Source organism: Neolamprologus multifasciatus, chromosome 18 (assembly GCF_963576455.1).
Source record: "Neolamprologus multifasciatus chromosome 18, fNeoMul1.2, whole genome shotgun sequence".
Taxonomy (NCBI): domain Eukaryota; kingdom Metazoa; phylum Chordata; class Actinopteri; order Cichliformes; family Cichlidae; genus Neolamprologus; species Neolamprologus multifasciatus.
This window is the reverse complement of record NC_140456.1, coordinates 27,855,505-27,877,574: the sequence shown is the minus strand read 5'-3', so window position 1 is coordinate 27,877,574 and position 22,070 is coordinate 27,855,505. Positions and strand designations below refer to the sequence as shown.

The window sequence follows — 22,070 nt, the reverse complement described above, 5'->3', positions numbered from 1 at the left end:
TGGACAGTTTCGGTGAAGATTTAACCCGTTTACAGTCAGACAAACCCTTCTCATCCGACAGCCGTCTATTGTGTTTGTCACCAGTGTTGTGCAGGAATTCTGGACTTATCCATGTAGGAGGCCAACTACGGCAAAGCCCAGACTTGGAGTTGAATGTCATTCACCCAATAGTACTCAATCCTGCTCATCAGTGACCAAATTAATCATACAACATTATGATGACAAACTGCTGGTTCAGAAAGACTTTTTGCTGAACTACGTCGGAAATTTTGGATTCTCAGAGGAAGGGAAGCAGTACGCAGTCATCAGTATAGCTGCGCTGCATGTAGAAATGCAGAAATGGAGATCATCGTTCCAAAAATGTCAGACTTGCCTGCTGCTTGTCTTAGGTTATTCAAACCACCTTTCTACTCCACAGGAATAGACTGCTTTGGACCATACATGGTCAAGACCGGCTGTCTATTGGAGAAAAGGTGGGGGATAATATTCAAATGTCTCACGACTTAGTGTATACATCTTGACCTCCTAAACAGCATGGATACCGACTCCTTCCTCATGGCCCTTCAACGATTCATTTCTCGACGGGGAACACCCTTGGAAATTATATGTGATCAAGGAACTAACTTCAAAGGAGGAGATAAGGAACTACGGGCCGCTTTTAACAACCTTGCTCCGACTCTACAGCAGGTCCTGATGACTAAGAGAATCCATTTAAAATTCAATTCCCCGGATGCACCCCATTTCGGTGGAGCCTGGGAAAGGGAAATACATTCTGTGAAGAATGCTCTGAAGAGAACCACTGGTGCACAAATGGTCACTGAAGAGGTCTTAAGAACTTAACTCCAAATCTCCTTCTGGCGGCACTTCATAAAAGACTATCTGCCATCCCTCCAAAGAAGACACAAATGGCAGAAGGAAAACCCAGATCTCACACTGAACTCTGTCGCAGTGATCATGGATTCACGCCTTCTACGTGCCCTCTGGCCCGTAGGAAGAGTGACACGCCTCCTGAAAAGCCCAGATGACCGCGTCAGAACCATAGAAGTCTTAGCACAGGATAAAACCTATATCCGACCTGTCTCCTGTCTGATCTCCCTGCCCCCGCTTCCTAATGAAGACTGATTCTGATCATATCAACATAATGCTAATAGAAATATGGGGGCGGCTGTTGTAAAGACCCACCTTTTAGCACATCCCAGCACACCCACTCACTTCACCAGAAGTGAGTGGGTGTGCTGGGATGTGCTAAAAGGTGGGTGAACTTGTTTAGTTCTCTCACCTTTGATTGGGTGTGGTGCTTGTCCTTAACTGCACTCACTCTTTTAAGGACTGCATTCACTTTTAGCTCACTCTTTCTTCACTCCTACACAGGGCGGCAGTGGAAGTGAGGTTCTGTTTGGGTTTTTGATTTCATGCATTGTTTAAGGTAATGAGTAACTTAAATCTCTGTGTTCTTTCAGCATTGGCAGTCCATGTGTATCTTTCCTTTATTGATTCTGAGAATAAAAGGAGAACCCTGTGAATGATTGGTGACTGCTTATTCTCATTCTAATCGGATGAACCAATGATGATGACGACTTAAACTCTGAGCCTTCCTTCCTTCATAACGATCACCTTAAAGCACTTGTTGCAGGCTGCTGAGTTTGCATCATTTGTTGTGAAGTACAGCCAGACTTTTGACCGCTTCGCCTTGGGCATTTTTAATCTGTAGCTCTGCTCTAAAAGAACGTACGTACCTGGGCCCGCCTACTATCCTTGGAAAGGTAAAATGATTGGCTAGAGTCCAAAGTGTATGACATCTCAAGAAAAAAAAAGCACCGAAATAAAGCACCGAAATGTGCGCTGCTTTTCGGTCTGGTTACTACCGTTTATGTCAGAACCGGTACCGGTACTCATCCCTACCCAGGAGTGATCAGCTGACCAAAATTACTCCAAGAATGCATCAATGACTCATCCAGACAGTCAAAGAAGAAGCCAAAACATTTTCTAAAGAACCGCAGGCCTCACCTGGCTCAGTTAAGGTCAGAGCTCATGATTCAACAAAAAGAAAGAGAATGAGCAAAAATGGCCTTCACAGGAGAGTTCAAGGAGAAAATCACTGCTGACTGAAGGCTCGTCTAACATTTACCAAAATCATCTGAATGATCCCCAAGACCTTTGTGAAAAACGTCTGTGGGCTAACGAGACAAAAGTTAAAATGCACGAACATTTTAAAACCTGTTGCATGTGGCATGAACTTTAATAGAACTTAAATCAGACTGAGATACTTTAAACCTGCTGTTCATGCTGGAAAACCCTCAGAGGTGGCTGAATTAAAACAATTCTGCAAAGAAGAGTGGGACAAAATTCCTATGCAGACATGTGAAAAACTCATTCTCAGTCTTGCTGCCAAGGGTGGCACAGCCAGTTATTAGAGTTAGGGGAATATAACATTTTCAATTTTTCAATTTGTTTTTCTTTCCTAAGTCAACCAGCATTTATACTTTGTGGTCTGTGTTAAAATGCAGCCCTACAGTAAAAAAGTGTTAAAGTTTTGTTTCATTTGTGTTTTTCAGTCACAGAAGCCGGTGGAGGAAATTAGATTCTCATCTGGACAGAGTTGATCTTCCTGTCGTTTGTTCATATAAAGAACTATATGCTATGATTTATTTTATGTTTTGCAGGTGAAAGACTTCACGACAGCTGGAAATCTCAATGTGAAAGTTTTTCTGTAAACTGAGAGATCTAGTACTCACACACAAGCTCCAACTACAGATTTATTTCAAAACAAATAACTGTTGTCTCGTTAAAGTTTTAAACCCAAGGAATTTCATAAAATAAGACTCCACTGTTATGTAATTTTTGTTAGTGCCATTTTTGTTTCATTAGATGCATTTTGTCCTTTCAGATCTCATAGACTAAAAAGATTTCATTGATAAAAATGCCATTTCAAGTAAAACCAGTTCTCCTTTTCCTGTAAAGTTAGTCATGGCTCAGTGTTTTCAGTTTTTATTGTTGCCAAACTGGATCATCCATCTGTTCAGAACGAACCTGTTATAAAATTTTACACTCAAGCAAGCATGCAGACTGGAAGCTTTCCTTAACCCTGCTTTGGATGAGTATACGCTACGTCCGAGGTTTTAAGTTGAAGGTTTAACTATTTCTCTCACTCCCCTGAGCTAAACATTGTGGAAAATTTGTTCCAAAAAAAGCCACACCCAAGATGGACCAAGAATCAGAAACAGATGAACGTGGAAGGAAGAAATCTGCAAAACAAGAATTAAAAGAGATTCAACTGCTATAAAAACAGTTTACATGCTGTGGGGAACTGTGGGGTCCCTAAACATTTACTTTGGGCCCTTTTTATTATTTTAAAACTGTAAAGGATGGAAATAAACTAATCCTGCTCAGAACAGTCAAATGTGTCAAGTTTTATGCCTTTTGAAAACCACATTGTCTTTTACTCTCCTAGCTGTTCGCAGTAACTGAAACATGGAGCTCAAAGGGATTTCAAACGTTAAAACATCAGTGTTTATAAGCTATTATGCTATTTAAATGTAGAATATTATTAATATTTGATGAAACTTTGTGTTCTTAATGAAGAACATGTTCTGTAATATTAAATTTACAGTCTAAGTTAAATAAATATAATACATTTTAATTATATTGTATAAATTAATAAACTAATCTGCAAAGCTAGAAGCATCAGAATTTTGAGGCGTTTGAGTCAGTGAGGGTCAAAGGTCACTGAACAAACAAACAAACTGCTCTCCATCATGGACAAGCTTCACTCCCGCTTCACTCCACACTCTCCTTCTCCCACTGATGCCATAAAGAACGCTTCAGGAAATCATTCCTACCATTCTTTAAATATATCTGTATAATAATCCTTCACTCTGTGAACACACCTGTCAGGCACAAGATCCCAAACATATTTTCTATTATAGTTTCATCCAGCTGTTTTTCTTACATTTATAGTGCACATATCATTTATTAATGCAATTTGCACAGCTGTCTTACACAATCTCAAGGTTATTTTTACTGTTTTAACTAACTTTGATTTTACTTTCTTTGTTTTTCATCACTGTTGTAAATATAAATTCCTGCAGTCTCTCATAGTATAAGGCCCTTACTGGGGACCTGTGGCACTTTTATTTTCACTGTGTTGTTATTGTTGTGTATTGTAAACTGCACTATTTTTTCATCCACTAAATTAAAACACGTCCATGAATTAAATGGATTCTTCTTTTTTCTGCTTAGGGTGTAACCAGAAAAACATGTGGCCTGTTCTCTGGAACACTGACATTATTTTTTCATGACATGGTTCTACTTTGTTGTTATGCAGTTTACATTTTCCTTATGGATATAAGCTTTCACTTTCAATTTACAGTTATTACACAATCCACTGATTTTTCTGAAATGTTTTATATGCTGGGAAATACATTACTAATACATCTGGACCTTGCTCCCTCTCATTTGTACAAGAGTACGCAGTTCCTAGTTAGCCAGTGCAGCAGCAGTTTAAATTATTATGTTTAGCAAGAAAAGCAAACAAATGGTGCTCAAAAAAGGAAGGAGAACAGAGAGCATGGTGAGTTTATCGCCTTTGGATTTAAGCGGTGGTGTCACTGACTTGTGAGTCCCGAAATATGAAAGTTGTTTGTGTTTCTCTAAAAGACTGAAATGTTGTTGTTAGCACTCATATCTTGAAAATATACTGTTATACTGTAATAAACGGATGTGATGTATAAGGTTGTTGGCTGGAAATGAGTGATGAACGAGGAATTGTGTAACTGTAACTGTGCTTGTTACTTACTGCTTGTGACTCATCCAGTGAGCTTTTGAGGACCTGCAATTAATGGGCTTCTCTCATTTGTTCCATGCTGACAAACATCGCAGTGTCCTTATGTTACTTTAGAAAGGCTGAAATGTTTTGGGCTTGTGGTGGCACGGTTAAAGAAGACTGTGTAAGTTTAGCATAAAACTTTGATAAAGGTGTCCGAGAGAGAATTGGAGATGCTGTGTTTGCTCCGATGCAACGTGACAATAACAAAATACATAAATAACTAAATAAATAAATAAATAAATGGGCTTGTGAAACCACTACACTGAAATAATCTGTAAAACTCGTGAAACAGACTGAGCTATGCTCGTGTCCATTTGCTTTCATTAGAGGTCTTCTGTTTCCGAAGGCATTTGAATGTATCTTTTTTTTCTCTTGACTATAGTTTCGAATTGCTCAGAAAGGAATTACGTAGTTAACTTCTCTGGCAACACACCAGAAAGCAACAGCGGTTACAATCAGAGGCTCAGTCTTGGATCTCGGTGAAGAATGGCCAAAACTATTAAATCCACTTTGGCAGACACTCTGGAGAACCTGTCAAAGGGGGAGTTTGAGAGGTTCTGCCACCAGCTTCTGGACCGCAGAGACGAGCCGCGGGTGAAACGCAACAGGGTGGAGGACAAAAGCCGTCTGGAGATCACAGACGTGCTGGTGTCTACTTTTACCGAGGAGGGGGCTCTGACGGTGGTTCTCGAGATCCTGGAAGCGATCGGCTGCAATCAGCCAGCGAAAGAACTCGGTAAGATCAACGACTGTGATTCTGCATCGATAAAGTAAAACCCACACAGACGGAGGTCGGGATTTAATGAGGGCTGAGTGTTGGGCTACTGCATGCTACAGAGCGAAAACTTAACGGTCGGTCAGGTACTTTAATGAATGTAATATTACACCCATGTGTGATGTTTTAATATTACTGTTCTTCTCTGTGTGATCGACTGAAACACCGTCACAGGGATCTGACTCTAACACTGTGTCTTCATTTTTGCAGAAGATGCTATAGATGAAAACTTCTCAAAACCTGGTCCCAGTGACAGTGAGTTTCTGCTCTCTTTTACCTTTCCTGCTATGAGATGTGGCTGATTTACTGTTTTCCTTTACTCTTTACCAACATTTCACAGTATAGACCAGCGCTACTTTTGACAACAACATTTGAGTTAGTTTTAATCTAAAGTCTAAATTCTTTTAGCTTTAGTCTGCGAACGCGTTTTCATGGGAGCGCGGAAGCTTTCTCTGCCCCTCACACCCTGATTATCGACAGCAGATCAAATTGCGCATAAAAGGGGAGTGACTTATTGGATCGCTCCACCCATCTCTATACACAATTAATGAATTCTGGATGAGTTCTTGTCTCTCCAAAACATTCTGTTCTCGTTTTTATTAGTTGAGTGTCAGTACATTTAATCATAGGTGTTGTCCCCGTGCATTAATTTCCATTTAGTTATTGTTTTGGATTTTATTTTCCATTTTCTTTTTTATACAGAAAAAAAAACAACTAACCAGGTCTGCTGGTTGTTGCAACAGCTCAGTGTTGCTAGCTTTAATTGACGAATATTGGCGATTTGTGTTGAAATAAGTAGTTATAAATACTAGTACTTAGTTATTAATGGTTACTGATCATCTGAACATTTAACCACAGTTCAGCTAGTGCACCCTGCTCCAAGTCAGGTTTAAAAATCAGACACAAATCCACAAAAATAACTTCAGAAAAGTCTCAAAGAGGATCTTAAAAAATACTTCTAATTTTATTAGCAATACAAGTATCAGCTCTCCAATTAGCTGCTTCTCGGTGCCACATTAAATAAGTGGTTTCATCCGCTGAACGCTCAGACACTCAGAGGTCCAAACATCTTTGCCTCCATTTCTTCGTGTTATTATTCAACAGACACAACATGCAGTTTTATTCCAGCTGAGGATTAGTTATGCAACCTAACCTAACCATCACTGGTTACAGGTCAAAACCCATTGTTGTGCTTCGTAAGTATCGCCCCTGAAGTAAACTGATTAAACTTTACATTATCTCTCTGACACAAATGTTGTAACTTATCGAACTGCTCTGCCTTTCTAGAAGTAGGACCTCACCTCCATTTGACTGGAGCTGTCTTGTGATAGAAGGGAATCAGAGAGAAACAGAGTTGCACATCCAACTAGAATATGATCTCAGACACAACATTTCTGTGTGTGTAATCACTATGCTGAAGTAACAAAGCTTAATCAGGCTTAGGTAGAAACAGGGTGTCAATGATATGTAAGTTCTTCAGTTCAGGTAAAGTACTTTAAACGTCTTCATCAGTTTGCAGGAGGTTGAGGAAAGTTCTGCAGGTATCTTCTGCTTTGCTCATGATCTTATCCACAAGCTCAGTATGTCCCACCACATCTTCCCTGTTGATACTTTCAGTATCTGGAGAAGTCTTTGTGTGCAAAGACACAAATCCGTGTTGTGTGCCTGTGACATTGATTCACAGGCACACAATGAGCTTATTCACTGTTACAGAGTGAGACGTTATATGCTGGCCATGTTTATAGTCTTATTTCCCAAAGGCCCAGGTCACCAAGGTGCCGGGAAAGGACACCAGCTACTCCAGGAAGAGGTACAAGCAGGTGATGAGGAGAAGCGAGTGAGCAGGGCCGTAGGACTCAGGCAGCAGGGAGCATGGACAAGGTGGGAGAGTACCTTGCAGCGCCAAGTCATCATGCAGGCAGATTTCCACGAAGTCCGATTCCTTGTGCAGGCAGTATACAGCACCCTGCCAAGCCCAGTTAACCTCCATGTGTGGGGGAAGAGTGAGACATCAGGCTGTCCGCTGTGCTCTAGAAGAAGCACCCTAGAACACCTCCTCAGGAGCTGCCGAAAGGCCCTGGCTGATGGTCGGTATCTGTGGCGTCACAACCAGGTGCTCAGAGTAGTTGCTGAGCAAGCACCATCAGCTCCAGAGAAGGCAATTTCTTTCATTAAGGCTGGAGAGAAACCCCAGGTGTGCCCACAGTTAACAGCTGGCCTCCTCAGCACAGTCTCGGATTGGCAGCTACAGGCTGACCAGGGTAAACAGCTAAAGTTCCCCCAGCACATCTTAAAAACATCCCTCTAGCCACACATGATCATCACTTCGGAGGCCTCAAAACAGATTATGATTATGAACTGATTATGCTGGAACTTACAGTGCCCTGGGAAGAGCGGATCAAGAAGGCCAACGAGAGGAAATGCGCTGAGGACCAGGAACTAGTCCAGGGAAAGGGGTTGGAAGACATTCTATGAGCCCATAGAAGTGGGATGAAGGGGCTTTGCAGGTCAATCACTCTGCAAAGTCCTTGGCTGGCTGGGTGTGGCTGGGGCAGCCAAGAAGAGGGCCATCCAGGCTATGAGTGAAACTGCAGAGAGAGCCACAAGGTGGCTGTGGATACAGAGAGCGGATCTGTGGATAGCTATTGTATGCAAGTTGTGGCCTGATCACTCCTGGCTGGGTCGCCAGGGTGAGGATGTATGATGTTGCGAGACCCGAAACACCTGATTACTCCAGGATATATCCCCAAACATGCATACCAGTGCATCCAGGAGATGTTTCTTGCATAGTTAATATTAAAAATATTAAAAAGTACATATTAATTTTTCTGAAGTTTGTAGCACTGAGGGCACTTTTGTACAGTCTCTTAGCATTATTTGAGGATCTGAGAGTCAGAGACAGATGTTACTTTGCTGCATGAAGCAGTGCAGAAGCCGGATCAACAACTGGCAATTATTTTAGAGAACTACACACAAAGTACAGGATCCACTTCCATATACCAGAACATGTACGCATGAAATTGTATATGTTGGTAACACCATCGAATGATTGTGATCATTACAGGCGCCCGGCATCCACAGCAGCAGTTCAAGTTACCTCCTGACGTCAGTATGGATATTGAGGTATATGTGTGTCTGTAAATGTGTGTTTCTGAGCAGTTAATGTTGCAGTTTGTCAGTTTCCTGACCGCTGTGTTTTATTCCCACAGAATACCCATGAGCCACTGCCCACTCCTCCTCCTAATGAGGTAATCCATTCACAGGTTCTCATGCTTTCATTCATTCTTTTGTCACATCAGTAACATTTATCATCAGTCTGTTTTCTGTGTTTGTGTCCTGTAGTCAGACTACTACACTCTGACTCATAACCCATGTGGTTGGTGCGTGGTCTTCAACAATGAGATCTTCACAGGAACACATCTGAAGGATCGAAGAGGAACTCAGGAGGATGCAGGTACAGTTCTTGACTTCAAACAGTCACATGACCTGATTTATGTATGACTGTTTTATCTGGAAGCTCCTGAGCCCTGTAACAATTAATGCATATATACGTATGCCATGACCATGTAATGTACTTATAATCCTTCTTTTGCTTCTTTTCTGTCTGATACAGATGCTCTGGATGCAGTGTTCACTCGCTTAGGTTTTCAAGTGAAGATACACAACAACTGTACTGCAGAGCAGATGAAGAAGAAAATAAATGATCTTGGCAGGATTAATTTTACAAATCATGATGCCTTGGTGCGTAGTCACACACCTTTAGAGTTGTAGTACGTCATACATATGCACTTATTTTGAAATTTAGTTTGAAAAAAGAGTTATCTGAGAAGATAATACAAGCAGCAGGCTCTGAGGCTCTTACCATAAACGTAACCTACAGACACTTTACCATAAAACCATAACTTATCAGTATTATATTTACATTTTTTCAGCTATTGTTTATCATTTACTGTGCAGATATGCAGTATCAGGCTTCTCAAAAAGGTCTTAGATCAGCACATTTCTAAAAAATGTCACCATGTAGTGCATGTCTCTGTGATTGTAACAGCAGCAACATGTCAGCAGTAGTGTTAGTATAAATAATAAAACATAGGTCTACCTCTGATTTAAGGTGGTGTTCGTGCTTTCACATGGAGAAAAGGGGTGTGTCTTTGGCACTGATGGGGAAAGGGTGCTCCTGAAAGAGCTGACGGACCCCTTTACAAGTAAAAGAGCCTCAACCTTGACAGGGAAGCCCAAACTCTTCTTCATTCAAGCCTGTCAAGGAGATGGATACCAGAAAGGATACCGTCCCTGCAGCAGAGAGGACGAGAACCGAAAAAAAGAAGCATGGCAAGCTGACGACTCAAGCCCTGATGAGACAGTGCCTGAGCTAGCAGACTTTCTGATCGGCATGGCCACAGTAGAGGAGTGCAAGTCCTTTCGAAACACACTCACAGGATCTATCTACATCCAGGAGCTGTGCAAACAGCTGAAAATAGCAGCGGAAAGGTGAGTTAAAATGATTAGTTTCTTTATAGCAGACCACACCACTGTCACATGGGAAGGTTGTAGTGCAGTAGTTTCCTACAGAGTAGATTTTTTAAAATGTCACATACAGTTCGGTCCATAGAATTTTGGACAAAAACAAAAATGTAGTAGTTTTCCCTTTTTAGAACACCTCAATAAATTTTCACACAATCATGATGTGACTGAAGTGAAGACTTTGAGCTTTGAGTTTTACAAAAAGCACAGGTTTAACAGTTCCAAAAGTACTCATCTTCACACAAACTCCACCATTTTCTGAGACTCAAAAGTAATGAGGGAAGGCAAATCAAATACATCAAATCTCTGTACATTTCTGTCTGCCTGCTTTTGGTGTTTTCAAACATGGTGTTGGCATGAGTTGGGTCTTTTGTTAAAATTTTGAAACTATCCTAAATGTGTCTTTTTTTTATTCTCATGTTGTCCTTGCAGACAGGAGATGGACGATATCCTCACTGTCCTGACACGTGTGAACAGGGAGATCAGCAAAGGAGAGTATTTAACCCACAAACCAATGCCAGAGCCCAAATACACTCTCACCAAGAAGCTTGTCCTCAAATATATATGACCTGACTGTGACCAAATACAACATTGCAAGTCTACACAATTCCTGCATAGAAAAATGTTTTTCACCTCAGAATCATGCATTCTTTCTTTGGCCTATAGTTCTATTTACCTAAATTACATTTTTAATAGGGAAGACATGTTTGTTTGGTTTTTTGTCATGAAATAAAAAAAAACATTTAAGTGGTTTGTATTATTTAATACGAACCACTGAACATTATTTAATGTTCACAGAGAACGATTGACTCTTACACCACCTCTTACCTTTGAGCAGCTGCCAAAAAGAAACATTACAGGTAAAGGAGGTGCAGAGGTGCAGAGGTGCACCTCTGCACCTCTGCACCTCTGCCATGTCCACACTAATTCGTTTTCGTTTGAAAACACATCTTTTTCTCTCTGTTTTGGCCTTCCGTCCACACTCAGATGATGTTGTTGGTGAAGGTAAACAGAGCTTTTTGAAAACGCTCTCCAAAGCAGATACATTTGAAAACGTTTTTGTGTCGCAGTGTGGACAGCAAACCCGGAGCCTTTACAAAAACAATGACACATTTTAGTCACATGATGCAGTCATGTGACCAATTAAATTAAGATAGCGGAGGGCCTTATACAGCAGTTGTTTAGTTTGCTCTCAATTTTGACAGCCCTATTAAAGTTTAATATCAGTCTGTACATGCTCCAGATGGCTTTTCTTTCATTCTCACTCGCTTTTGCAACTTTGTACTTCTGTGTTAATCGCAGCAACAACGCCACCTCATTGTCAGTCCATTAAAAAAACTCTTTTTCCTCAACATTTTGCCGTGATGTTTCAAAGAGCCTAAACGGCAGACCGATATGATGCAGGTCGAATCGTCTTATGTTTCACAGATGCGCAATACAGGAACGTAAGCGGTTTTAGCAAATAATAGCAGCTCATATTATATCAGGTGAAAGGAGTCAAAACTCTGCAAAGTGTATAAGACTCGTGCGACAGCAGCAGAGGGCACTTTAGGAGAGCGCATGCATTCAGTAACGTGACACGCGAATGATGAAAATGAGTCCGCGCCTTTCAGACCTCGCTGTGTGGGTGTGCCTTCAGAGAGATTCCTCCAGAGCCCAGCCTGCTTCCACAGTTCCAGTAAGAAAAACTTTTCACATCTGCCCACTTCTGCCGGTGCTTCTCTGAATAACAACATCGCAACATAACCCCCTTGAAAATATTCTGCAGTAGAACAAAAACTGAAGAAAACCATGAATTAACATATGAACATTACCTGATGCTGAACTGAAGCAGAGCAAAGTTACACAGGTTTTATTAGATACATAGCTAAGGGTTTTGCAATTTTTTTATGTTTATTCACAAGACTTTAAGGGCAAGATTACATAAAATCACACCAGACAAAAAACTATAACATCCAAGCACAGCAAGAAAGACAAAAATGAAAAAAAACAAAAAAGCAAAAAAAAAAAACAGGGAAACAAGGGGGAAAAACACCAGTTAGCCAGTTCAAATCAAATGTTCAAGAAAGATGCTAGTGTCCAAAGAAAATGAACTCCTGTGTGAAGTTAAACAGGGCAACAGAGAATTCACCGAGTCCAAAAGAGGTGGGGAACAAGTCCAGGAAGGAATCAGGGTCCGGTAGAAGTGTGGTTTCACATAAACACAAAGTACAGTCAAATGGGTTAAAGATTGTGTTGAATCCCTGACCCTCCCTCCACCCTTTTCCGGCTGCGGACCATAGCCTCAGATTTGGAGGTGCTTATTCTCATTCCCATCACTTCACACTCGGCTGCGAACCGTTCCAAGGCGAGCTGGAGGCCATGAACTGACGAAGCCAACAGGACCACATCATCTGCGAAAAGCAGAGGTGAGATCCTGAGACCACCAAAGTGAAAGCCTTCCGCCACTTGGCTACACCTAGAAATTCTGTCCATTCTAATGGACCGATTCTGTTCATCATAAAAATTAAGAACAGAATTGTTGACAAAGTGCAGACCTGGCGGAGCCCATCACATACCAGGAACGAGTCCGACTTATTGCCGGCTATGCGGACCAAGCTCTTGCAACAATCGTATAAGGACTGAATGGCCCGTAGCAATGGGCCAGACACCCCACACTCCCGGAGCACCCCCCACAGGACCCCCGAGGGACACGGTCAAATGCCTTCTCCAAGTCCACAAAACACATGTAGACTTGTTGGGCAAATTCCCATGCGCCATTGAGTATCCTCGAGAGGGTAAGGAGCTGGTCCAGTGTTCCACGGCCAGGACGAAAACCACATTGTTCCTCCTGTATCCGAGGTTCGACTAACAGACGAACTCTCCTCTCCGGCACCCTGGCATAGACTTTCCCAGGGAGGCTGAGGAGTGTGATCCCCCTGTAGTTGGAACACACCCTCCGGTCCCTCTTCTTAAAGATGGGGACCACCACCCCGGTCTGCCAGTCCAGGGGTACTGCCCCTGATCCCCACGCAACATTGCAGAGACGTGTCAACCAAGACAGCCCTACAACATTCAGACTGCTACATCCAACTGTCCATAGAATTCTATTCTATTCTATTCTATTCTATGCTATTCTATTCTATAAGAATAAACATGTTTACAGCTTTAGGGATTTATAGCCAGTTTAATTTCCCATTACAAGGCCAGTTGTGAGACAGTCACTGTATACTTGAATAAAAAAGGGCTGAGGAATTTGGAATAATTAAACACCAAAACCAAAATTTAGAATTAAACTATAAAGAAAAACAACAGCACTCATTCCTTTAAAAAAAATCATTTATAATTGTCTTTTTGTTTTGAGTCATTAAGTATAGAAGTTCATTTGTTGTGTATCATACACAGGACCTAACAAAATATCCCATGTTTCTACAAATAAAGGGTTGAAAACGATACATATGACAGTGAAACTTTCCTTTTTATTTATTTATTGAACTCATGTCCCAAAAGAAAGTCATTTGTTTATAATAATTGTCACCATATTTCTACTACTCTTATGTAATTTCCTTTGAAATTGTACTTAACATATATCTGTAATTAGTCATAACAAGTTATGGGTTGGATGCGTGAAAGTCTGAAACCAGAGCATATAGAAGGTGAAGAAGTCTGAAAAGTTATTGCTGATTTTATTAGACCAGCAGCACATAAAGTATGATGTCTCGCCAACTTTAAATATAGGACACAGGCACTTCTGCCTATATGTAAACACCAATAAAAACACAATAATATACATTTTAGTAATCACCTCAGTGCCCAATTCAATGACATGTACACATTAAATGGCATTATTAATCAGTTTTTAAATGTGGAGGAACGGTTTGTAAAACAAATGACCACCACTTAATCATAATTCAGTAGCGTATAATTATGTGGCAGAAGAAAAGAGAAATAGCGTGTTAACAATTTCAGAAGCTAAATTTCATAACCACATTTTATGTACTATGATGTTTTCTTTGATTCTTGAGATTCTTGAGATGAGATCAAAATAGAAATTCATTCATACATACACGCTGTAAATCAGGCTCATCAAGTCTATGTGAATCTGGGACTTATTTTTGGTCACAGGCGGGTGACAGGTTTGAGGACGAGCTTCTTGGTGAGAGTGAATCTGGGCTCTGGCATTTGTTTGTATTTGTGGATGAAAAACTCTCTTTTGCTGACCTCCCTGTTCACACGTGTCAGGACAGTGAGGATATCATCCATCTCCTGACTGCAAGGAAAACATCAGAAACACACTAAAAAAAGACAACTTGAATTTTTGGAATATTTGAAACATTGACCTTTCTGATGTTTTACATAAGCACATCTTACATCACCAAAAGCAGACCTACAGATATGCACATAAGTATAGTTTTCTAAATATCTTTTTTCATTGCAAAAACTATAAAAAACAGTTTATAACAGTGTGCTATAAAGATGTCAGATTGTGTCACTTTACATGACAGTTGTGCCTAAGTAAAGTTTAAATAAAATTAGGCTTACTTAAAATATTTTCTGTATATCAACAAATAAATTGTGAAATATGTCATATATTACTGTTTTCTTCCAAAGTAGCATTGTATCCTATTAAACTATTTCTCTCACCTTTCTGCTGATCTTGTCAGCTGCTTGCACAGCTCCTGGGTGTAGATACATCCTGTGACTCTGTTTCAAAACATCATGAAATCCTCCACGGTGGCCATGCCTATCAGAAAGTCTGCTTCTGAAGGCACTGTCTCAAACTGTCTCCCCGGGTCTGCATTTCCTTCCAAGAAGAATTGTGTCTCCCTCCCATCCTCTTCAGGCCCCAAGCTGCAGGGACAGTATCCTTTCTGTAATCCATCACCCTGACTTGTTTCAATGAAGAAGAGTTTGGGCTTCCCTGACAAGGTAGGGACTCTTCCACTTGTAAAGGGGAGCATCAGATCTTTCAGGAACACCTTTTCCCCGTCTGTGCCACAGACACACCCCTTTTCTTCATGCAAAAGCACGCATACCACCTTAAATCAGAGGCATATTGGATAGATGTGGTGTTAAGAACAAAAAATGCAAAGGACACATGGTAGTGGATTTTGTGAAAAGGATAAAAATAGCTGTGGTGACCACATACTTTAAGAAGAAGGTAGAAGTGAATTATAAGAGTGGAGAAAGGTTCACAAAGGTGAACTACATCTTATGCAGAATCGTAAAGAGAGAGGATACTGCAAGGTGGTGTCGGGGGGGGAATGTTGCTAGGTAGATTTAAATGGTACTCTGAAGGTTGACTTTAGAAATGAAGAAGGGGAAGTGAACGAAGCCAAAAGCAAGGATTAAGTGAAGAAGAAGGACATTGTGCAGTATATAGGCAGATGTTACATGAACTATCAGGGCTGCTTATCAACCTCTGATATGAATGTTGGTAAATGATACTAAATTAACTAATTCACAACTGACAGTTGCCCTGAACCCAACCCTAGCCTGACGTATGCAATGAGTTAGGGATGCAGCTATCAATTATTTTTGTAATCAACTAATCTATCGATTATTTCATTGATTACTCGAGTAATCTGTTAACCAAATAAATCATGAAAAATTAGGTTTAAATTTTTTGGTGAAAAATTTGTTCATGACAGTCAGTGTTGGGGAGTACTGCATACATGTACTGGCATTACGTATTTAAAATACAAAAGAAGTGTAACTGTTTTCCGTTAAAGTTACCATTTAAAAAGGTAATAATCAGAATACAGTTACTTTGTAAAAACAGATGGATAACACGGTGGTCTTTTCCTGTTTCATATTGTAAGCTATCCCCTCTTTATTTTTTTTCCACGCCGGTGGAAACCCAACGTGCAATAAGAGGCTCTAATGCCTGGGTCTCAATCTTGCGGCCCGCATAATGACATGAAGAAATATTTTTTAAAGATTAATATGCAAAAAAATTTTTAATATAAAGGCAATATGAGCAGCGTGTTACAGGCATAGCCCTAAAGAATGTAGCCTAATGGGCAGTGTAGTTCGTGTTGCAGGGAGAATGTGTGGGACTGCCCCTGGTGTTATGTGTGTTTGTGAGCACGAGGAAGAGAGAAAAAGGAAAGTCAAAAAGTATGAGTTGCTATCGACTAGAAACGGGAGATGTAAGCATGTAAATATAATAATAACCACTGCAGCCAGTGCAGAGTGCCTGACGAGTCCAGTTGTAAGGGGTCATGACTCGACTGCACACTGTGTTTGCCGCCTCCAAAACAATCATTTCCATTGGATCAGCCTTTCAATGCCTCTCTCTGTCTCTCGCTAGCAAATTTGACCCAGACAGTAAAGCTAGTTCCCAGCTATGAGCCCGACACGGAACCCAACATATTAGCCAGAGGTCCCTTTACTATGGTTCGGAGCCGCGGACCTGGCCAAGGTATAAGAGAGTACAAAATAAATAAATAAAACAATTTTCACTAGCAACCAAAAACTAATGTGTACACTTGTGTCTGCATTTTTATTTTGTTAAATACGAGCAAAATGACAGCAGAAGTGCTGCCACATGTTTGGCCAAAAGAGAGTACCAATTTGTTTATTTGGTAGTTCAATAAAAAGCTTCAGTTAAGACTGTGAAAAAATTGGGTTCACGTTTGCAGTTTTGTCTTATTATGCAATATTTGAAATAAAAACAAACAAACAAACAAAACACTACATTTTCAGAAGTATTTTGTGTTTTTTTGTTTATTTGTGTATTTTTTACTACTTGAACACTGAAGTGGCCCTCCAATGAGATGACAGTGCCAGCAGTGGCCCACAGCTCATTTAAGTTTGAGACCTCTGGTCTAATGTAAGCGTCCTGTTAATGCTGATGGTGTCATTTACACAGTGGAGCCAGAGCCAGCAGTGCATGGACAGGAATGCATTTCTTACTTGGAAATTCGGACACCACTTCACATTTAAAGAACAAAGAGATGAGCAAAATCTGACCATGCAATGCAAACTGTTTGCCAGCAAACAAGCTGCTCTCAGCTGGAAGTAAATCTTTTTTTCAAAACTAACATTAGCCTACTGCAACTGCTTTGTTTAAGTTGTGGTAGCTACCTGGGTTATATCCAATTCAGTATCTTTGATGTACTACTGCTGTGTGATTTATTACTATTAATGAAGGCTGCATTAACAACCTGCTAGCTGCAAATAATCATGTGCAGTTCAGAAAGGAGACAAAAAGAAAATGTATTACTGATACAGGAGTAGCTTTCTATATGAGATCACTGCAAAAGGTGCAACATTACCTAATGTCCACCCTACTGTTACTCATTTTATATTAAGATTTAAAAAATCTAGTTGGTATTGGTATGGTGCAGCCCGTTCTCACTCCCAAGGCGTAACATGCCGACGTTTTGTCACGTCCCGCGGCGTTCCTGAGGAACGCGAAAGGAGACCCTCGGCGTTCTTATGGGACACGGCGGGTTATGGGCGAAATCCAGTGCAATGACGCTCCCGCGGTAATAGATGTTCCAGCCCTGTATTCCAGCCCTAACCATAACCTTTTTCCTGAGCTTAACCAGGACTTTAATGATGTTAAATAGCGTGTTTCTAAGCGATTTGAAGAAAAAGAGCAAACATGTGTAGATTGAGTCCATACGGTTCTCATATTTCCTCATTTTTCCGAGGTCGTCATTTAGGAACGTGGTGGGTAGCCGAAAACGTAATATGTTGACGATTTGTCACCTAGCGTAAAATGTTACGCTTTGGGAGTGAGAACGTGTTGTATGGTGAGTGACCTTCAGTAATAGTAATAAATCACACAGCAATAGTACATTCATGAAGTTGTAAAAAGCATGACAGTATATTAAGTAATCCAAAGTGTTCAGAATACATTACTCTCACTGAGTAATAAAATACATTGCAAAATAGATTTTGGGGCATGTATTCTGTAATCTGTAGTGGAACACATTTTAAAAGTAACCTTCCCAACACTGATGACAGTGCAGATTTCTGAAATTTTGTGTAAATTTAAACATGTAAAAATGTGATTATTTAAAATGAAAAAACTGTGTGAAACTTTCTAACCATATATAAAATGCATATTACCAGTGATGGGAATAACTGTGTTACTAACAGCGTTACCTTTTTCAGTAATAAGTAATCTAACTAATTACTATTTCTATCGTTACAACGCCGTTACCGCTACTAACAAAAAAATGCGGTGCGGTCGCGTTACTATTTTTCAGCAAACAGACGGTTGAAGCTGTCTTCAGCTTACCGCATCTTATATCAGTTGCACCGAAGTAGCTGTAAGTAATCTGGGTGCTACAGCCCAGATTACTTACCTCTAGTGTCTTAACATCTGGTTCAGGTGTTACCACCACAAAAGGCCCTAACTACCTTTAAGCTACAGCTCAGTGCAGCAGCTTCAGCAATGGAGGTGGTCCATTCGGACTTAATGTCCCCAGTCTCCCTTGGGATGGGTCGAAGCTCAGCCGGACCGTGGCCTCTGCCAGGTGTTCCCAGTGCACCCTCACTATATGTTTAGGCTTGCCAGGTCTATCCAGCCTCCTCTCCCACCACCTGGTCAGAATCACCACCAGGTGGTGATCGGTTTACACCAACACCAGACTGAGACAGAGTGCAGCAACTCTCCAGGAGACTGGTTCCAGAGCCCGATCTAGCCGGTACATCTCGACTTCACGCAATATATTCCATATCCTATTCGCTAGTCTCGGTAGCCAAGGGTCTGTCCACCAGGGTTTCCGCCCCTGGCTGCCAACCAGCACACAATGCACCTGACCCCTATGGCACCTCCTGTGGGTGTTGGGCCTACAGGAGGGTGGGCCCATGTCCCTTTTTCGGGCTGTCCCAGGCAGCCCACATAGACTAAGGCCTGCCCAACAGACACTCACTGTTGGGCACCCTACCCAGGCCTGGCTCCTGGGTAGATCCCAGTAACCCTATGCTGGGAAACTGTGCCCTGGATATTCTGCTTATAGGGGTTTTTGAATTGCTCTGTCTGGTCCCTCACCCAGGGCCAATTTGCCATGCAAAACCTTACCAGGTTACAAAAAGTCCTTGGCAACATAGCTTCTGGGATCACTGGGACATGCAAATCCAGGGATTTATAAAATAAATTAAGAATATAGAATGGTGGTTGAGGATACAATTCCAAAGATGTATGAATCTACTTACCAAGGCATTATCATTCACAAAATTCTTCTTGCTGTACATTCTTAATTCATTTCGTATTTGTGCTGCAGTCAGGTTGTTGTGTATCAGCACTTTAAAGCCTAAGCTTGTGAACACTGTGTTCAGAGCATCTGTGCCACATAGAAAAGAAACAAATGAAGGTATAGCAGTAGATTACAAAACCAAAGAATATCTGATCTGTATGTGCAGTAACTGGTGCAGGTCTCAGTGCTTCTAGTTAAAACAGTCATACATAAATCGGATCATGATATGGTTTGAAGGTAAGAACTCTACCTGCATCCTTCTGAGTTCCCCTTCGATCACGTAGATATGTTTCAGTAGTGAAGATCTCATTATTGATGATCACACATAAACCATGAGACTTATGAGTCAAAGTGTAGTATTCTGACTACAGGACACAAACAAAGCAAATGTGAATTATTATGTTTTTACATTAATATAAATGTTAGTGTTCCGACAAAAGAATGAATGAAAGCATAAAAGTCTGAACGAACTACCTGATCAGGAAGAGAGGTGGGCTGTGATCGTGCATCAGTGTAAATAATCTCTCCTCTGCCTTAGAGACAAAAGAACAACATATTTACATGCCCAGTATTATTATGACAAAATAATAAAAACCAGAGTGACTGTAGGAATTCCTAAAAAAATAATTACAAATTTTTCTGAACAGAGATACTTACAACTGCACTGAGTTTCAGTTACAGACAGAGGAAGATGGGATTCATTTGTGTCAAAAAACCTCTGTGGGAATAAACATCACAGTGATCAGCAAACTGACGCACAGAATTAAATGTTCAGAAACACACAGACAGATACACTTGTCAATACTGACATGAGGAGGTAACATCTGCTGCTGCTGGGGGACTCCTGTAACGAATACAATCATTTGATGATGTTCACAGAAACACACTGTTTACATCTAAATGTTTTTCTGTGGTAAAGTGAAAAATGTCTCTCATACCTTGAACGTAGTTCTCTACAATCATTGCCAGCTCAGGATCAATCTCTTGGAGTATTTCATGCAACACACTGACATTTGTGTCTGATATTAAATCTTTCTTTTCCATCTCAGCAATCACCTCCAGCGCTGTCTGGAATTAACAGCAAAGATGGTTTTAGTTCACAGAGGCTCTGCAGCTACACTATAAATCTATCAACTGCTTCACAGCAAAATGCTGCTCAAATGCCAGTTTAAAAACACAAATCTTCAGCTCTGTAATGAACAAGTCAGCTGGGTGCACAGATCATAGACTGAAATTCTCTGTGACCTTCAGTTTTTAGTTTAGATTTAGGGATGGATGCACTTAGAATAATATGTTTAAAGCACTTCTTAAATGCTTTCACATTTCAGATCCAGAAGTTAGCTTTATATATGTTTTGGTTATTTTTTTACATCCAGTCTATGATCAAGAGAAACATAGAAATGAACCACTGTTCATTATGTTAACACGTGTCTTTGAAAAATGTGGAGAGGCTTTGTCTTCATTGGCATTTCTGTTTGGCGCCAGCTATACAAAAAAGAGGCTGGTAAGATGGAAGCTGTTAAATTTTGTGGTGGGTCAAGCAAAACTTTCTATATATAAAAGAAGAAAAATTAAGATTAATAATATTGCAGGGAAAAGGGTTGATACAACTTTCATTTAGCTGGTTAAATATAGATGTCGACAAGTTCTACGAGGGCCTGATATCCACACGAGGACATTATACTGCCACTGTTCTTTTAAATTTAAAATGTCCCAATATGTGGATCTCACTTTTCTCAGAAACAAAAATCAGGAAAAAAATAAAAATAAAAATCTGTAAATTCTTTGTTTTTACATTCATCTGTTCCCAATCAGCTCAAATAGCAAAGAGAAATTAAAAATTTCATGCCATGAAAGATTTCGGGTCTTAGGAGGTTAAAACTGAATTTCCATTGTATCCATTGACAAATAATTTAACTGATTTTTCTTCTCAGTGGTGCTTTAAGAAAAGAGTGTGTTTTGTTATATATGGTCAATTATATTTCAGCCCTGTGTTTCTGTGACAATTTTTTTTTCTTCTTGTGATGTACTGATGTTCATTTATTGAGAAATAAATGTTTTGTTAAAAAGAAAATCACCACAGGATTTAAAATCTGAAGCCCAGATGCAGTTGTTTCTTAATGACTACATCCTGTAGATGTAGATATGGTGAGTTGATTTTTAAATAGCTGGAAAGGTGTGCAAATGTTATCTCACTTTGCATTGATCCAGTGTGCTTTTCAGCAGCTTTGATCTCAGTAGAAACTTCATGATTGTGATATTGTCGTTATTCATAGCATCACATATTTTGTACAGCATCACCCTAACAGTGGAGAAAAAAGAAGAAAAAATAAAAATGTGGAGAGAAAGCCAAACAGGCAAAAGATTTTGTAATTCAAACTGATAGCATTTAAGTACTAATTATTACTATATGCATGCTGTCATATTAAAGTCAATGTGGGACTGCGTTCACCTGTACTGTGACAGAACAGGACTCCCATCTGTGTCCTTTGATCGTTTGCTATCTATGCCCAGGGACCTGACGAGGTCTACTCGATCAATAGTTGAGAGAAGCTGAGAAAGCAAACAATTGTTCTGCAGGAGACCTTTTTCCTCTAAGCTTGAGAACAGGTCTTTGATATTAGTGATCTGTGGGGGGGGTTCATTAGAAAGTCTATCAGTGAATATGAACATATCTAAGCAATCTATCATACTGTCAGTCCTACAAGTGACGCATCCATAAACATGTCAGTAAAACAAGTGGAAGGATAAC

General features: G+C 40.4%; 2 protein-coding genes across 3 annotated transcripts; one reads left to right on the top strand and one right to left on the bottom strand.

Moving 5' to 3' along the window:
* Positions 1 to 3,662: 3,662 nt before the first annotated feature.
* Positions 3,663 to 12,156, top strand: LOC146498214 (caspase-8-like). Its single transcript, XM_085141939.1, has 8 exons — positions 3,663 to 5,561; positions 5,811 to 5,855; positions 8,665 to 8,723; positions 8,810 to 8,848; positions 8,943 to 9,054; positions 9,214 to 9,341; positions 9,712 to 10,091; positions 10,557 to 12,156. Exons 1-8 carry the CDS (start codon positions 5,312 to 5,314, stop codon positions 10,690 to 10,692), a joined length of 1,149 nt encoding a protein of 382 aa, XP_084998065.1. The 5' UTR covers positions 3,663 to 5,311; the 3' UTR covers positions 10,693 to 12,156.
* Positions 12,157 to 14,261: 2,105 nt separating this feature from the next.
* On the bottom strand, positions 14,262 to 22,041 carry LOC146498213 (caspase-8-like). Of its 2 annotated transcripts, XR_014870942.1 has the most exons (10): positions 21,771 to 22,041; positions 21,515 to 21,620; positions 20,257 to 20,386; positions 20,128 to 20,162; positions 19,976 to 20,036; positions 19,793 to 19,851; positions 19,569 to 19,683; positions 19,278 to 19,405; positions 14,748 to 15,142; positions 14,262 to 14,373 (listed from the first exon to the last, which is right to left on the bottom strand). XR_014870942.1 is itself a non-coding variant. In XM_085141929.1 (9 exons), the coding sequence occupies exons 1-9, from the start codon at positions 22,007 to 22,009 to the stop codon at positions 14,813 to 14,815; spliced, it is 1,203 nt and encodes a 400-aa protein (XP_084998055.1). In that variant the 5' UTR covers positions 22,010 to 22,041; the 3' UTR covers positions 14,362 to 14,812. The 2 variants fall into 2 exon arrangements, 1 of the variants encoding a protein (XP_084998055.1); XM_085141929.1 differs by having other exon boundaries at positions 14,362 to 15,142.
* Positions 22,042 to 22,070: the final 29 nt, after the last annotated feature.

Bases quoted from the DNA above. Each gene is read 5' to 3' on its own strand.
- LOC146498214 (XM_085141939.1), top strand. From the start codon at position 5,312: ATGGCCAAAACTATTAAATCCACTTTGGCAGACACTCTGGAGAACCTG. The intron at 9,342-9,711 runs GTGCGTAGTCAC...CTCTGATTTAAG, and splicing joins TTACAAATCATGATGCCTTG to GTGGTGTTCGTGCTTTCACA. The intron at 10,092-10,556 runs GTGAGTTAAAAT...TTGTCCTTGCAG, and splicing joins CTGAAAATAGCAGCGGAAAG to ACAGGAGATGGACGATATCC.
- LOC146498213 (XM_085141929.1), bottom strand. From the start codon at position 22,009: ATGATAGATTGCTTAGATATGTTCATATTCACTGATAGACTTTCTAAT. The intron at 19,852-19,975 runs GTAAGTATCTCT...TTTGTCTCTAAG, and splicing joins AACTGAAACTCAGTGCAGTT to GCAGAGGAGAGATTATTTAC. The intron at 19,406-19,568 runs GTAGAGTTCTTA...TATGTGGCACAG, and splicing joins GGGAACTCAGAAGGATGCAG to ATGCTCTGAACACAGTGTTC.